Here is an 18,076-nt window from a genome sequence, read left to right on the forward strand (position 1 = left end):
CAGGGGAACCTAACCCATATTGGAACATGATTACACTTGTCTGTTCTCATATTTATTATATGTATAAGTGGTAATAATAATCACTATACGAAATTAAAGCGGGCGTTCCATTTTGTTTGGAATCGATTAATGCGAATACACCTGCCTGAATGTTTGGGACACTTTTGTACACAAAGGAAGGTAATTTTAACGGCGTTGGTTTCGTTACTTTTGTGAAAAGAAAGAATAGCACAGGATCAATGAGACCGGCAAAGGAGCCGACCCACCTCCGTTCATGATTAATAATGTCCTCAACAAAACCCTCCACCCACTATTATTGACACAATCGGTATAAGTATCGGTCCTGCCCAAGCTCAATAGTAGTCTCCTGAAGGTTTCTCTTTTTCAGGCTGACCTATTGTAAATCGAACACAATGAGAGTGAAATTGTGCTATTCAGCAAAAATACCTTTTGTACATTTATGAGAAAGAATATTTGAAAAAAAAATTCGTAGTTGATTTTTTTTTGTTTGTAACCTTCGAAGAATCATCGAAGTTCGTAACAAATCATTTAAAAACCACTTTTTCCTTTACGGGTCGTTATCCTTTACGCGGTAAACAGGCCCATCAAACTTATAAAGACTGAAAATTTCGTTGAAATGTTTCGCCAGTAAAAAATACCCTTAATTATTTGTCTAATAACTCCACACGCATATGTGATTCTACTCGTTGCCTCACCAAACACATCTGTCTATGTGGGAGATAGCCAATTGTGCTCAATAACCACTTCCTAATTTTCTCACTTCCTTTACTCGGCTATACCGCTGTGCTCATGTCAGTTTGTTTTATCTATGTGGCATTCTGCCATGTTATTTTTTTATTGACTGTATCTGTATTTAATTGGTGAAAAAGGACACGTATATTTATTATTTTTTTTATTTACATTCATTATATATTATCTCGTCTTTATCCTTTACGGGTTACACAGAGCCAACAGTCTTCAAAGTGTAAGAAGAGAAAAATAAGAGCCTATCTAATATTTATAGTATCAACAAATCATTTTCTTTTGTTACCGTTTTAGCTGCCGAAATAATTTTAATTATTTCTTCTTCACATTTTTCATTTTGCCAGTTGCATATTATTATCTGAAATGAAGTTCCAAAAAGGTTAAAAATAGCCTGTTCGTTTATGATCTAAAACCCCTCCTACGGGCTCAATTTTTCGACAGTAATGAATTCTGAAATAAGGTTTCCATTAGATTTCAGTCGCAATTTAATTTTCTTCCCGTCAGGTTTCGGACATAAAGTAAAATTATATTTAAATTGCTTGCAAATTTCCTTTTGTAAAGATGAATAAATTGCCCTATCCATTTTTACCATTATTCGTCACAGCAAATCTTTGTTCACTTCGAGAAAACTACCACACCTAAGAATGTAGAAACCTAAGAATTCACCTAGAGATTAACGGTAACAGTATTTGGTGCGCTACGATTCGTGTTTTGGCACCAACAGTCCCGTCAATATTTCGATCCGCAGCCCAGAAACGTCAAATGTAATCGGGTGAATTTATTGCTTCAGACATAGCTATGTAGACACTAGCCGACGTCCCTGATCTAAAATTTACTCTGAATTCTTAATAACTTTATTGTTTTGTTGACACAAATCACGGGTTATAAATATTTTTTTTAATATTTATTTCAGCACATGGTGGGGACGGGTATGGCGAACCCGTTCCCTGCGGCGGCGGCGGCTGCGGCTGCGGCAGCGCAGTTCGCCGCCAACGGAGACGCGCTGGCCGGTGTGAAGGCGGAGGCTGGCGGCCCCACCGCGCCTCCGCAGCCCCCCTTGGTAAAGAGTGAAGGGCCGCCGCCGCCAGCACCGCTCCCGCCGGCCAATTTTTCACCGCAACCACCTCCACAACCACATGCACCTAATTCTATAGAAAACCAAAATAATAGTTCAGTAAGTATATTTTGTTCAATTAAGAACATTTCCCATAATAGCTAGCATATGGCACAACTTTAAGTAAACTATTTTCATACATAGAGCCACCTCTATATCCCTTGAGGGGTGACAGAGCCAACAGTTTTGAGAAGTTGCTAGCCCATCGCCTGTAAGAGAAATCCCAAATTTAAAAGCCTGTCCCTTAGTCGCCTTTTACGACATCAATAGGAAAGTAGTAGGTAGATAGTAGTAGATATAATTAGATTTATGTGATGCGACGTCAATAAATGATAACTTGTATCAAATTTTGAAAATAAATCTTTTCTATTCTAAAGATGAAGTGGTTCTATCCTACGTTTATTTTCGTTGTTTGCCAAAACACTTACTTTTGCATATATTTAGTTTTAGATACCAAAAACCCGTCTCAATAGTAGTAGTTTAATTTATACTAAAGTTTGATTCACACACAACAATTTTTTTAATAATAGAAAATTAAGTGACAGGTGTAATGTTTATTTTTCCCAATGAATTTCCCAACGTAATCCCAAATTGTTATAATTTTCAGCAAAGTGATGTGGATTCAAACGAGGAAAGCACACCTGTGAGCGTGTCAGCGGCGCAGCAGGCGGCGGCCGTGGTGGCGCAGCAAGCAGCCGCCGCGCACGCCGCCGCCGCCGCCGTCAGCGCGGCCGTAGCTAACGCCACCGCCGCACAGACCGCCTCCTCAGAGAAATCACTCGTACCCGTCTCACAAGGATCACAACCCAAACGGTTACACGTTTCGAACATACCCTTCAGATTTCGAGACCCCGATCTTAGAAATATGTTTGGGGTACGTATATTTTCTTTACAAGAGCACGGCATGGTACATTCAATGTTGTTGATAGAAACAGAATTTTAATTTAATAACATTTTGTCTTTCAGCAATATGGCACAATACTTGATGTAGAAATAATCTTCAATGAACGAGGCTCCAAGGTAAGCATTGTTCTTAATTTATGAGAACCATCGAAAAAGTGACCCTTTGAAATCTATGTCAACGTAGATTTTACTGTGGCCACTTATGAATTCAGAAATATTTTGATAAGACACCGGAGCAATAAACATAAACTGTTCAAACTACATATTAAAATTATAAAAGTGTTTATAACAATTATTTTCATAGTACATACCTTATGTAGAATCCCATTATTTTTCTCATCTATTAATTAGATAGGTACCTAGTTAAATCCTGTTTTTAGTTTTGACATATTTTTTATGTCTTAAAAATACAACTTTGTTATTGTAAGCACATTTCATTTCATTATTATTATGCGCATTGTGTTTATTGCTTCGATTTTTTTCTGTAAATTATAGGAATGGCGATCACTAGTGGAAACACTTTATATACTGACTTATAATTATATTTGTGGAGCTATCAGCTTGCTTAGTTTTAAAGTTTCATAAAATAAGTGCTGACATGAAATTAAAAAGGTCTTCTCTAAAGCTTGATGACACTATTCCTATAATTTAGCCATGTGCAATACTGATATGTATAAAATGGTCCTTCGTAGCTACTATGATCTATCATTCTGACATTACTTACACCTTATAGGGTAATATTCAATATAATTCGAGTAGCTGCGAAGTCCATCTAATATTTCGACAGTAAATTGATGCCCAAATTAAAGTAACTACTATTCATTCCAGCATTATCTTACAATAATATTTTTCTACTTTTTCCAATTCATGTGATTTTAATAATAATTTATTTCTGGCATAACATAAGTCAAAAGGCAAATGGGCTTAGTAATTATAAATAATAATAGTTTTAAACAAACTTCTTTCTCATAGCATATTCTTGGTTTTAATGTTTGGTGCAGTATCTCTGATTGCATTGTATATTATCATTGAATAATGTATATTATTCTGATTGGAAATAAACTAAGTTTCTTATACTCTTACCTATGACATACTTTTATATATAATTTAAATATTTTGTTATACATAACAGTATAACGTATAAAGATTATATTTGTAAATGGAAATCATAAAAGTAAGTCATTGGTAACCAATCTGTTAATACCAGCCGAAATTTAATGTCATTATTTGAAATAAACTCAAAAACAACTCACTGTATATGAAAATACCCATAAAACAATGAACAAAGAGATACTTTCGAAATGATTTTATAATTGATTTGATTGACCGCTTTTTCGTGTTTACTGCTTTCCTTGTGTCAGTTTGGTGACCGCCCCTCAGTAGTCCATGCTCGCTCATGTCAGAATATTTTACTCTTTTCGAATAATAGCTCAAAGTTATTTTGTCTTCAATGCCTCACATGGGATTGCAGTATTAGAGAATGATGCATCGTCATATAAATAACAGCTGATTTCCTAAGTCATATTTTCAGGACAGCTCTATTATTCATTACTAATAATAATTTGTAATCGTCTAAACTACTCCATTTCTTAATTCTGAATGACTTTTTAGACTTTTTTTTCATTATGTACTTATTTTGGCGTATGTTTCTTATATTTATAATAATTGCCATTTTATTAATAGTGTGTGTAGTTTGGATGAAATTCATTCTGAAGTATTTAATTAATACAAACTTAGATTGATATGTCTTAATATTTCCTGTCCACTTTACATTAATATCAGTTTGTTTCGGTCATATGCTTCCTAACAAGGGAAAAGTTATTTTCATTAGTTTTGGGCATGTATATTTCGCTGATTCTAAAAAATGTGTTAAAATATTAAATTTTGTAACGTTATTTTTCCTTAGAGTAACTATGGTGCATTACTAGTTTGGCTTTTCCTCGAATGTCACATGTGTCTTCCTCGTTAGAGTTTGTGTCTGTCGTGGGATAGTACTGAGAGCTTGTTGCATTGCAGTGCGGCACTCAGCCGGCCGCTACAATCTTCTCGAAGCCCCCTCTCTAGATATATTTCATCTTGTCAAATACGGAACCTCTCTCTCTCTCTGCCCAGCATTGTTTATTACAAAAAAATGCACTCAGAATGGTAATAATAGAGCTGTCATTGCTTTTATAAGTGTAAGCGTTTCGTACGATCAGCAACTTGTTTGCCACTTTCACAACTCGTCTCTTCCACTGTATTGTGTGCTGTGCTAGCTGCTTTTTGTATCTATGGGTTATCACCACGTTTTAATAGTAGTTTACTTTATCTTAGCACAATCGATTAATAAGAGTAATTTGGTGACGTCTTACCCAGACTTAAATATATATAATATAACTATTTAAAACTATTATTGGATTTTGTTAATCAGATATTTTGTTAATATAATACCTGGGGTTATTCGTTAATTGCTTTTGAAATCGTTATCCTGATGTTTTAGAGTTTTTGGCACTGTACAATTATGCACTTGTTAAGTCGAGAGTAACTGGAAGTAGGTTAACGTTAGATGGACAATTAGTTTGTCTTATCTTTAATAGATATTATTTTGATTGTTGAATGGCGATTTTATGCTTACAAAGTGTCACCGCAATCGTCATATCATTGTTTTAAGCTATACACACGTGTTTCGTAGGTGTGTTATAAATAGTAAGTTCTCTGTATTATTTCTAGTTCAACTAGTCTGTGATGCATGACCGGTGATTCTACTGGATAGATCAAATTGCAGCTAACATTTCACACAAATACTTGTCATTTTGATTCAGTAGTGTCTGTGAAATTAGCTTCGAAAGCGATCCTTGTACCCGACACACAGTGATACGATCTCCTACCAATAGTACAGACTACTAGGTCGAGCGACATTATATTAACTGTAATCCAAACGCTTATGTGTACCCATTCAGCTAGAATACGCTCAAAGTATCAACGTAACGAAATAAATAATCCTCTCGATATTCCACTAGAATATTTAAATAAAGAATATGCAATGCATAAATGTTAATTTTTGTTGCACGTTGTTTTTTGAGCGACGCTGTTTTTAATGCATGTTTTGTCTGTCTTGCATGCAGGGATTCGGTTTTGTAACATTCGCAAATAGTGGTGATGCGGAGCGAGCACGAGAGCGTCTTCACGGCACCGTGGTTGAGGGCAGAAAGATAGAGGTGTGCATGACTCAATGAATACCATCCGTAGCACTCTGTAACTTATAACATCCCGCTCCTACGCCCACCGCCACCGCAACCTGCGCTCGTCTGCTCTGTAGTTACTGTCATGCTAGGCTGGCTACACCAGCCGCCCCGAGCATTAGCACTAAGTATGCCGTCGTCTAATCCACATACAAACCTTATTTATTTTATCCCTTTACTCTCTAGACGGTCATTTAAAATGCCGATCGAATGAGAGAGTCTCACAGAGAAATGTAGAACGAACCGTACCGTCACAATGCCGCAGAGGTAAGATTACAAATACACGTTTTAGTTCCATTCTATCTTTATAGTCCTATTTGATCTACTAACATTAGACGACTGCGTGGCAGACTGTTAAAAGTTACAATTCAGTTCTAAATATATTCCCCTTATATTTATGTATTCTATATTTTTTTCGATCCCAACTCCTTTCTTTTTAAATAATAATAATGTCAAATGTCTGATGAAGCGTAAATTTAGTAAACGAACTTACTTATTGCTAAACCATTTGTTTCATTGAACAAATTTTGATTAATTTGAAGCTACAGACATTTGACATCTTTTTGGCTGACCTTTGCCTTGTAGATAGAAATCATCAAAATCGTGTTATATCTTCATGAATTCGGCCTAAGTTTGTCTATGTGTCGGAAGGCACATAGACCACTAGCACCGTCAAAGCTAAGTTAGAAGTTTGAAAAATAATTTCACTTGTGTGAGCCACTGATTAAATTGAAAAAGACAAAAAATCACGATTAAAATTTCTCTGTTATCCATAATCTTAGTAAATGGGTTCGAATCCCAAATAAAATTATTCTGGGTCTCATGAAAGTCTTTGTTCAAAAAATTAAATTGTTCTTTTTTTTTATTTGAAAGGTCAGCCAATTTTTTTAAATGAAGGTTTATATATCTGACATAATGTTTACTTCCGAATCAGGTTAATAATGCGACAGCCAGAGTGCAGACAAAGAAACCACCTACAGTACCAAACGGTAAGCGACAGTTATTTGCTCAATTCTTGTCTAGTTATTTTTTATTGCTTCCCTGAAACTTTAATCCAAGTGAAAGTTATGTTAAAAAACAATAGTTTACCAACAATCAATAATCACTTATACTAGCTTTAGCCCATATCTCAAGTTAACACTACTTCAATTATATAATGCATCTTGCATTTTCTCTTTTAACCCACCCAGTTATTCTGGCTAGAAATGGATCAGTTCCCACTCTGGGTGAGAGAGCTGAAATTTTACGAATAAATGTTGTCCATGTAAATGTTCCTTTTGGTTAGACCCGTTGTCTGAATGCAATCTAGGTGAATGCTATTTAGAGAATGAATTCACTGCCAACCGGAGACAGTCTGCCCTGTGCGACGCACGCGCCGCTGCGATATCGCCTTACACCTTACAATCAGTCGTCACTAGACATTGACACCCTTACTGTTGAAACCGTCCGTTACAGTATAGAAATAAACTTTGCGCATCTGTAAGATAAAGTACACTAGATCTAAAGTTCACATAGATTGAGTGCACACTGAATAAGATTTTATTATATAAGTATTTGAAGCTTGGGTTACACTTGGACACTCAACATCAAATAACAATGTTATGTAGGTAAGACGCACAAAGTTTATACTGTACAACTCGCACTGGATAGGATAATTTCTCTCTCCCATACAACAAAATTAATAAGGCTGTCTCCGGTACCACTGTTTGCCTGATACAGTGAACACTATGAATGGGTGACACCAACTATTAGACAGCTTCTTAGATCATTTACACTTCTTTAGGCTATCAAAGAAACGTTTATTACTGGACAAACTTGCTGGAATGGATGTTTCTTCCGTATTGCATTTCATATTTCAATCTGTAGTTGAGTATGACTTAAGGTTTGTTTTCGTGGTGGCTAGTTTAGCAGTAAATAAAATCAAATAATAAACACATAATGTCTATGTCTTAAATTTTAATCTTATTTTTGTTTCAGTGTGTGTCCAGTGGCCGGAAGGTAAGAAAAGCTGATATAATAAAAGATAATTATAAGAACTTGAACACATAAGCTTTCGCGTTTACATTGTTATAACATTCATTCGAGCATGTTTTTCTTTACTCAATGTGGTGGGAAAATGGTTGTTAGTTCTACTGCTCGATGAGATCTTGTATGCTACCAATTTGAATTATAAAGCATTTGTAAAGTTTTTCTATTGGCCATGCTTCTTTAGAGCGCAGTATCTACGCCAATTCGTGGACGTCGTGACATTGATTGATAAGCAGTGTCTAACTGAATCTTACAACCACGGTATGATGACAATGCTGTAATGTGGCATGGCCTTAATATTTTCGTATTCAGTGAATAATACTGGACTACCCTTGGCCTCATAATCCGAATTGCATCCTAGTATGTATTGCGTACTCAGTAACAAACTTGTAGATATCTAGCACATACGACTAAAAGCGGTTGTTTCACGTGCTTTTTCGGATCCACGGGGGAGGTCGAAGATTTTCCATTTTAAGTATCTGTATTATGTATAAGTGTTCGAAATCATGTGGGCGTGAGTGATTAATCATTTTCGTGATTGTGCCAATATTAAAAAAAAATGCCAATCGCATATGAACCAATCGCAAATTGGATCCATCGCGAAAAGAGGTGATTGGACGAAGTTCGAATTTTCGCAATCCGCCGAAAATATAATCAATTTCTTTAATCAACAAAACTTCAACTTCGAACGTGCGTTCAGCATGAAGTTTTTTCGAATTGTCCATTAATGTACAATTAATTTACACATACGTATCGGTCTTGGTTATGTAATAGAACTAAGTACATTAAATTTTGTAATCTGGGGGAAGTGATGAAGATGACAATAGACATCAACGTGCGTCTGAAATTTTGGCATAATGTGATCAAAACGAAAATTTTTGTATTTTAGCTTTATTACGACATTTCATGGTGGTATATTGTTTTTTTACTATTTTATCACATCGATTTTATCTATGCTATGCTATTCAAATCCTGACATAGAAACGCATAAAAATATGAAGTTAACCCGCCGATTCGCGTGTGAAAGCGGAAAAGTATGGAACACGGGAAATTAGATTGTCGGTGCAAAACTTTATTGGTAAGCACTTAAGCAATTGGGGCTAGTAGTAGGCGACCTCTCCCATCGCGGTGGATCCGTTGTGCAGCGGGTAGTGAGAGTGTGGGCGCGTGTGTGCGCAGGGCTGCGAGTGTCGGGCGTGACGTGGCCGTGGCTCGGCGCCGCGCCGGCCGCCGCGCCCGCGCCGCCGCTCGTGCTGGCGCCGCGCGCCGCGCAGCGACGCAGGTAACGGCATGTTAGACTAGCCCTGTCCCGTGTGTTGCATGTAGCGAGAGGCGCCCGCCGCAGCCCGCGCCCCCCCGCCCCGCCGCCGCCCCCGCACCACGTCCTCCCGCACGCCGTCCTGCCCCGCGCAGCCTACGCGTCGCCGTTGCACGCATACGCACAGTGAGTAATCCCAGCACCGCACCGCCTTCCCTTATCCCTATAACTTAAACTCAATTGATTTATTTATTTTCTAAGTATGTAGGGGAATTTTTGATATCTAAACAGTAGCTGTGATATTGTTTTAAATACTTAACAATGAAATGCTCAAAAGCACTTGGAGACATCGCATCGATTATAGCGATTCTCTCATATTTCATTTGTAAATTTTACTGAAAGCGAATAGCATACCTAACCTAAATTACTCTTAAAATTAAATTAAATTGTTTAATGAAATTACTTGTGAATTTGGACGCCTCGTATTCCTTAATTTATCGGAATTTAGCCATTCAAAATGCTTAGAAGTCGACAATTAGTCGTTCAATTATATAAAAGTTATAATTAAAAATTACTGAAATAGTAGTACACCCACAGGCCAGCAATGTCGCCCTTATCCCCCCCGACATATCCCCATCCTTGAATCCCGCCTGCTCCCAACACGCTGCAACTTCTTTACATCCTAAGCACCACCACTTGGTATGATTATTAATTTTTTTCATTAGTTAGATTAACCATTGCAAGTTTGTAATATAAATTAGCACACATTAAAAACAGTTTATTTGTAACTAACATTTATAACATTTTAACTGGAACGTGTGGCTTAGCCTAGATTAGTGCCTCTTTTCTGTAATTATTACTCTTTCTTCTTTTCGCACTTCTTTTATACTCTCTGTCGAATGAATAGTTGTTAACTTGTAGATTTATAAAACATCTGTACAAACAAACAAAACCAGGTTGAAAATACAGGTAATTAATAATATTATTGTACCTATTATAAGAAAGACGAAGATAATACTACATTAGATCTTTTCATAAACAATTTAAGTTCAATAGATTCACTTTAAATTATCCATCTATTTGTTTAATTTAAAACATCTTTGAAACCAGTTACTAAGTACTGGTTGCAATTTTGTTTATTTATAATAATATTAATACGTTAAAGTGTATACTATAATGGCGACTCTCTTCAAATTGCAGTGTATATTACGACCCATTCTTAGCTGCTGCCACGGCTGACTCCAACTACAGACTACAGGTAAATACATCAATATTTATTTTTATATTAAACCCATCTTTAATTTCTAAATACTCGGTCACATTCGTAAGAAATATATGACTGTTTCACTTACCTTTTGAATGTCCAGAAACTAATAAAGTTTAGTATATGAATGTTGAGTATCTGCGGGTGGGTGACAGTGCGTGTGTTGTTGCAGGCCGCCAAACCCGCAGCCGAGGTAACACATCACGCCTCTAGCGCTCGGTTACGATCGGTTGCCACATAATGTATATCTATCGCTTCCTGATTCATGTTCCACCACGCTAGTATAAGTTGTGTATCATCGCGGAGTGAGTGCTGGGATTTTGTTTGCTCCTTATTATCTCGTATGGTCTTTTGTTGGTTGGTATCCACCGTAATGCAGGGTGCACATTGTGTTTGTGGTAACCGGGAACGCGCACAGCCGGCGTCCGTTTGCTTACTGTTCAGTTATATCCTTGTTCGTTCGTATTGTGGTGGGTGACTTAGTTTTAGGCGTTTGCTCAAGCTGTGAGTTGACTCGACCAGATGCTAATTACATCATGCTCCGTATAGAACATTGAGCCCACAAAAATAATTGCAACTTTCTTAATTATACTAACAATCACAGAGTAATTAAATTAGTTCGACATTTTAATTATCTTTATTTAAAAACCTTTAGTTTGTATCTTACAAAAATCATTAATCATTTCTAGTGCATGCTCATCAATAATTGCACATAACCATTGTTTCTGCAACAAAGCGATTAAGACCCGTAATCGATATGAAATCGAATTTGGTGCAGAAAATAATCATCGAATTATGTAGGAGCGTGTGTAAGGAACGTTGCATGTTTAATGTAATAGGACGGCACTAATATACACAGATTCTTTTTGTTTATATTTCTGAGTCAATCTTTGCATCGTCCTAGCTTTTTGTTTTTGGCTGAGTTTATTATTTTTTATACCGATAAACACACTCTATTGGACTCGCCGTCAATCTTCCCAGCGTTCGGAAATGATGGTAAGAAACTTTAGGAAAAGTGATAATAAAAATGAATTTGTCAGATTGGTACAGAGTCAAGACTTCAGTTAAAAGTCACGTCTTGGCGCTGCAATAGATAATTACTCCACGCAATCGTCCCTTTGTGGGCTCAATTGTTCGTGCGGTAATTTTTTATATGCCGTTTGTTAGCCAGTAGACAGTCGTTTATTGCTTTATTTATATGAAATCAAAAAAGATTGCATCAGTACAGGGATTTTATCGTAACTGAGCCATCAATAGAGGGTCATACTGTCGTGTTTCTCGTTAAGACTGACTTTTAGTACAGAGTTCGTTCATCAAGGCTTTTTGTAAGTTTTAGGAAATTACAAAACATTTGACCTACCCTCAACTTAGAACTTTCATAAAACAAAATAACTAACGAACAACAGCTTCTCATCTTTTTGCGCTCTTGTTAGAATGCCGGATAATCTGAATGGTGTTATGTTTAATTGTATAAATAGTTGAGCGTCGTATTGTCTTATTCCAGGCTGCCGCCGCGGCCGCAGCAGTAGCTGGTCCATTGCTGAAGTCGCCGCTCGCGACGGCGCAGCAGGCGGCGGCGGCGGCGGCGGCTGCCAACTACGGGGCGGCCGCGCGCGCCGCCGCCGCCGCAGTCAGCGCCGCGCCTCAACCCGCCGCGCTCGCGCCCTTAGCAGCCACGTTAGTATTTACATTCATGTACACATTGAATTCTTACACGGTTATTTTGATTGTCTAAACCATTCGCAGGCATAGATAAGCTGTCATCATATGAAATAATGTTTGTTCTACGATAATTTTGATAATTCGTCTTATTTTAATTTGAAAGAAAAATAAAGCTCTATAGAAATAATTTACAGAATTATAAATAGTGGTTTATAACGTAGTTATTAATGTAGTGGTAATAGGTTAACAAACTCGCGTGTTCAATGGGTTGGAGGCGGCATTAGATGGACGGGTAAATGTCGCGATAGACGATAAAAACTAGAAAAATCATTATTATCAATAAATATGTACGAAATGGATTAATAATGTATTGAATTTTATCATAAGTCGAACAACAAACTTCGTTGCTAATGATGTCAGCTATCTTACCATGCGAGTTTTCTAGGATTGTAAACCTAAAGTAACTCTGTTACATTTTGTTGCACCATATAATCCGATCTGGGAAAAGTTCTCCTGGAAGGGTTGCGAAGGTCGGGTGAAAGTCGCTTCGTGCAAAAACCTGATTCACCCAATCTAAAATCGTTGTGAATGGCGTACCCCGGGCTAGGAAGAAGAGGACATTCATTGCATCAATAAAACTACAACATTACATTTGCAGATTCACACTGAAATTTTATAAGTCATTTCATAATTTTAAGGCACATGATCATCAATAAGTCTGACCCTCGTAATCCTGAGATACAGCCAAACCATGAATGATTTTGTAGTGTAGTTGGTTCCTATAGTTAATGGGTTGGGATTTGGCACATTATATTTTTCGTCACTTCATCCCTTTACGAGCAGGATCCGAAGTCATTATCTTAAGAAGTATCCCTTTACTTTTCATGTGTTAATTCAAATATTATTTTTCAGGTACGGCAGAGAATACGCTGATCCCTACTTAGGTCACGGAATAGGCCCTGTGACTGGTTACGGGGTGAGGAGATTTCTTAATTGAGCTTTCGCAAAATGTGTTATGTATCAATAACTTAATGTTTTGCTTAAATAAGTTTAAGCATGCTTACTAACTCAGCATTTCACTCATTTATTCATGAATGTTTTCTGTGTTTGCAGACTGCGGTGTATAGAAGTGGTTACAACAGATTTGCGCCATATTAAGCCAGTGGAACAAAGAAACGATTTTACTCGAATATGGAACTGCTATCATCTTTACCCTAACATGACAATGGACTCTCTTTAAACGTACAAACGTTAACATAATTTAAGGTATCAGTTATAGTGCCAGCCGATTACTGTATAGGTAAACCTGGATAGCATAGAAACTAACCTGCGAGCGTGCCGAGCTGACCGCGCCGCCAACTAAGTAGTAACTTATGAATACCAAAAATCTAACAGAAATAGTTTGTTAAGATAAACTTACATATTGTAAATTATTTATGTACCTATTGCTATACAAGTGCGAGCAGCTAAACTAAGTGCTTACGTTCTATTTAGATATTTGTAAGAGTTACTATTTTATTAACACATAAATGAATGTGGATATCTACAATTTGCGTATGGTAATATTTAATGTAGATGTTACACGTGTAATGTAATGACAATAGAAAGATATTTCATGTAAACGATATTTAGTGAGCTTTGCACTTGCATATCATAGAGAAAATGTATATATTGTGACCCGGACATATTTTACTCATTTGAAATAACGATTCGGTTTTAATTCAGGTTTTTTAACTATTTGAACTTGTTTGTGATACAAGTAGCGGGCCCAATCAGGCTATGAGGCCGTTTTAATGTCTTTATTTTACCAAGTTTTATTCCTTTATTTATTTCCTTAAAAATTTTTTGTTCCGAATATACAATTCTACAGTTACAAAAGAGTCACTGTTAGCCTGTTAATTTCCCAAATATTTTAACTTAACTATCTACAACATGGTGCGATTTTATACGGTGCCATTTATTTCGGTTGTTTACGTATATAATTTTCATAGTTACCTTCTAACATATATTTAAAATGGCTAATGTTAAATAGCACTAGAATCGTTCGGTACAACAGTTGTGCGTTTGCTGTAGTTACGTTTCGCTTGAAGCTTGCACGGCGAGTTACCGCGATTTCACACTCGCGCGGAATTGAGCCGAGGATGACAATACTTAGTAGCTACATATTCTGCTGCTGTAAGCTGTAAGATACGGTTTCAATTGTATACGGATAAAGAGAGTGCGATTCTTTAAAATAATGTGCAGTTAATGTACGATCTCGACGAAAACACTCGACTTAAGTATTCTCATCCTAACTCGCTGTGTATGTTACGCTTCGCGTTAATAATAAAAAAAGTTTACCTTTCAGTTATATAATCGAGTCATCTCGATCGCTAGTTAATAGCGTTTAATATTTTACTAATATTAGACATAGTGCTTTAGATGTAGTGATTAAGAAGAGAAGGGAACTCCATCGAGTTCTTACATATCATTGAGATTTCTCCTTGTAATTATGTTAGTGTTGTCTTCAACGGTGTCTAATTTTACGATTATAATTTACAGGTGCACTTTATTTTGATCAAATGCAGACGGGTGCAACCCTTAGACGTCGTCGTTTTAATCTGTAGATGTTAACATTTGCACTAGAATTACAAAATATTGTAAAATCTAAAATTCGCTCAAAGTTTATACCAAAGCACAAAAACCCATCGATTCTTACGTATTCCGAGCGTTTGCATGTCATTTACTTCTTCTCCATAGATTTCATAGTCTTTCAGTTAGAAAAACTTAAAAAATCTGTGAAATTACATATAGTTGTACAATTTCGTTTTCGAACAATTACGTTTAAGCTAAGTATTTTTCTCTATGAACATATCTATTTGCCATTTAGTGTAGTTTTATATTAAGTCTCCGATGTGAAAAGAGATCTGAAACATTAACAACCCGTCAAATATTTTCTGTCATTTTATTCGTAAAGTTTTGAATTTACTTTTACACTTTGACTCTTCCAAGCATTTTGAGCTCACATTAGATTTCAGTTTCCCACAATGTCTCACAGATCTGTTACCGGAAGTGGTAATAGCTGTTTCTATTAACATATCAAGATGTAACCTTCGTAAGCTTAGGCGTTGTTTCCCCTCTCCAAATAAAGTAAGTGGGTGCGGCGTCGATAGCTGATACGGCTGCCACATAGCGCCTTACGCCCCATAGTAACTTGTCCATGACATGACTGTTCTCACAATGCAGAATTTCTAGTCTTTTGGCGCACAAAGTTATAAGGTGCTTCGTAAAATTTCATGTGATATATATGAAGTAACTTTTGGATTTGGTTTTTCCACGTTTGTTCTTTTCTGAGGTTCTTTACGTTGGTAAGCTTCGTGTCATATTATACTTTTGCAAATTTACATTTTTACACTCATGTCTTAGTGCCACTGGCTTATATTTTAAGTTGTAGTTATAACATAGTCTGTAGTTGGTCAAGTTGCAGCTTCGAACAATATTTTGTGCTTTATTGCTGAATACTCATGCGTGAATACGTTATTTTAAGAGGTATCGTTTAGTTTTGTAGGAATATCTGTTTTAGATTTGTAATGCAAGTTTTGTATTAAGTACATTATAAAAGTACATGTGATTTCTAATCGATGATTTTATTTTATTAGTTTTTATGCTATGTCATATGACGTCAGTGTCACAAATTTTTATGATTTATTACCCGATCAAGCCGATCACTTTGTATGCGCAACTGTGATTTAGGCATGGTTACAGGCTGTGAACCATTCAGAAATATTATAGCCAGCCCGGAAACATTGCGTATTGCGCTTGCATGCAACCATATCTTTACGTTGGCTTGTACAAACGAGATACCTACAGTGGATTTATATCATTTATCACTTTGAAAATGCTTCTTCGGCTAATAATAAACTTATTTTAAAATTAATGTTACGATTTGAGATTGTCATTACTTATATCTTTCGCAACGGATTGATAACTTATGTTCCAGCCTGAAACTAAAAAGCCTTATTCATTTTATCACAATATTTTAGAACATTTTATTTTAGATGATTCCTATTTTGATGATTTACGACAAAAATAAATGAAATCAAATTATTTTAATGACAACTTCTGTAACTAAGCCAAATAACATGGGGGAAATTTTGAATTTAAATTACATATCTGACAAAATGGTTAGTGTGCTACGATAAGATTTGAAGAAATAAATCATCAAGAACAATGTATTGTAAATGTTATAATCACTAAATTAAGGATAATATTATGTATTTTGTAACGTGATTTGTTTCTCGGGTTTTCTGAGAGATTTAATTAAATTTTCATACTATTATTGTTTCTTTATGCTGTGCACAAATTATACGATCGACGGCTTCGATTCTGTAATCATTAGATCTAAAACGAATTGTTATATTGTGCATAATAAGATGTCATATCAATAGTGTTGTTGACGAATGTCCGCACGTACACGACGGCAACAAGATTACTGTTATACATGGCGCGCGAAGTGCTGTCACAACGTCGCATTAGAAAACTTTATTGACTGTAGCGGCAAAATAAATAGAAGTAGGTAAGTATAAGCGATTAGTTCACTGTCTTAAAAAAAGAAATCCTAGCGTAGTGACGGCATCTCGTAGCGACTGCGTATGTCTGTCGCGCTTCCTGGCTGTCGCGTAGGAAGTTGTACTAATTGAGTATGGAGCACGTTCTTATAAGTTCGCATAAAGCACGGTGTAGTGTTCGACACAGGCGACAGCGCGGGCGGCGCGACGGATTCGCGCTGCCAACTGTATATAGTGTTATCGGTGGTCCGCCACCGCATGTTGTGCGTATAATTTTTACCCTCGGGTTCATATTGTTATCGTAGCCAGAGTTAAAAAGTATCACTTGTTCGTCAATTGCACTCGACGCTGTTCAGTTAGTATAGTAGTGTACTCATGTTAGCAGGGTTAATATTTATGCCTGTATTATCCAAGTGTATTTAATGTTAAAGTCGTAGACGTGTTACGGTACTCGTACTTATTCTGGTCACTTTACAGACACGTCTGCGAGTTTAATATTTTGTTATAAATAAATTGTGGGAACATTGGTAGACGTAGCGCATACAGTTTGTCGATAAGTTTAGATGAGCGAGGTTCGTCGTGTGTCTTGTGGTACGGTCTTTCTATTCAAGTAAAATATTTTTGTTAAATGCGACATCGGGGACAGAACACACGGAGCCCAGCTCATCCTCGCTTTGTACATTGTGTAAAGCTAGGAGGACGCATCCCGCGCGGACGCGTGCGCAACGCTGGCAGACGTATGCGTTACGGTCCGAACAGTATTTGGGATGCTATTACAATATCGTGCTCAATTTCCGTATGTATGTTGTACGTGTGATGTTGAACTAAATGTTTTCGAATTAAATTAAACTTACAATAGATTTGTTACATAATGAATGTCTTCCGTTCGGCACAGTTTATAGATTCATTGCACAAGTATTGTTGCACGTCGGTCCTGTGGGGGAGCCTCCGCCCAGGTGCACAGCGAGCCCTCATACGATTTGTGATAAACTAAATAAAATTAATGGATTTTCCTTTTTCGTGTGGCAATTTTAAAATGAATTGCAGAGCTGATTCTCTTTTTATTGTAAATATATGTTTTTTTTTTCAAATGAAAATATGAATGAAGTAAAATCATTTGAAGCCATTGGCATTGTGTACTCATTTACGTTATTAATAAATTATAGTATGAATTTATTTTCGTTTTTGTTATACAACGTGATTTCAAATAATTGTAAATCCTATTTTATTTATGTAAAATCTAAATAATAATCTACGATACGTAGTGACCACTTCAATGACAAAGACAAATAATTATCATTTCACAGTAACTTG

General features: G+C 36.5%; 1 protein-coding gene across 5 annotated transcripts in view; it reads left to right on the forward strand.

Moving 5' to 3' along the window:
- Positions 1 to 17,938, forward strand: part of LOC106131842 (RNA binding protein fox-1 homolog 3) — a 46,023-nt gene extending 28,085 nt beyond the window's left edge. For 2 of the 5 annotated variants that reach the window (XM_060944348.1, XM_060944350.1), the window contains 12 exons: positions 1,679 to 1,939; positions 2,487 to 2,753; positions 2,846 to 2,899; positions 5,887 to 5,979; positions 6,938 to 6,992; positions 7,981 to 8,001; positions 9,358 to 9,475; positions 10,490 to 10,547; positions 10,726 to 10,746; positions 12,058 to 12,230; positions 13,128 to 13,191; positions 13,329 to 17,938. In XM_060944348.1, the coding sequence (XP_060800331.1) occupies positions 1,679 to 1,939; positions 2,487 to 2,753; positions 2,846 to 2,899; positions 5,887 to 5,979; positions 6,938 to 6,992; positions 7,981 to 8,001; positions 9,358 to 9,475; positions 10,490 to 10,547; positions 10,726 to 10,746; positions 12,058 to 12,230; positions 13,128 to 13,191; positions 13,329 to 13,373 (1,230 nt within the window). In that variant the 3' untranslated portion in view covers positions 13,374 to 17,938. Of the gene's footprint in view, positions 1 to 1,678; positions 1,940 to 2,486; positions 2,754 to 2,845; positions 2,900 to 5,886; positions 5,980 to 6,937; positions 6,993 to 7,980; positions 8,002 to 9,210; positions 9,314 to 9,357; positions 9,476 to 10,489; positions 10,548 to 10,725; positions 10,747 to 12,057; positions 12,231 to 13,127; positions 13,192 to 13,328 lie in introns of all 5 variants that reach the window. The other 3 variants (XM_060944349.1, XM_013331067.2, XM_013331066.2) reach the window with 3 other exon arrangements.
- Positions 17,939 to 18,076: the final 138 nt, after the last annotated feature.

The sequence above is a fragment of the Amyelois transitella genome, chromosome 5 (assembly GCF_032362555.1).
Source record: "Amyelois transitella isolate CPQ chromosome 5, ilAmyTran1.1, whole genome shotgun sequence".
Taxonomy (NCBI): Eukaryota; Metazoa; Arthropoda; class Insecta; order Lepidoptera; family Pyralidae; genus Amyelois; species Amyelois transitella.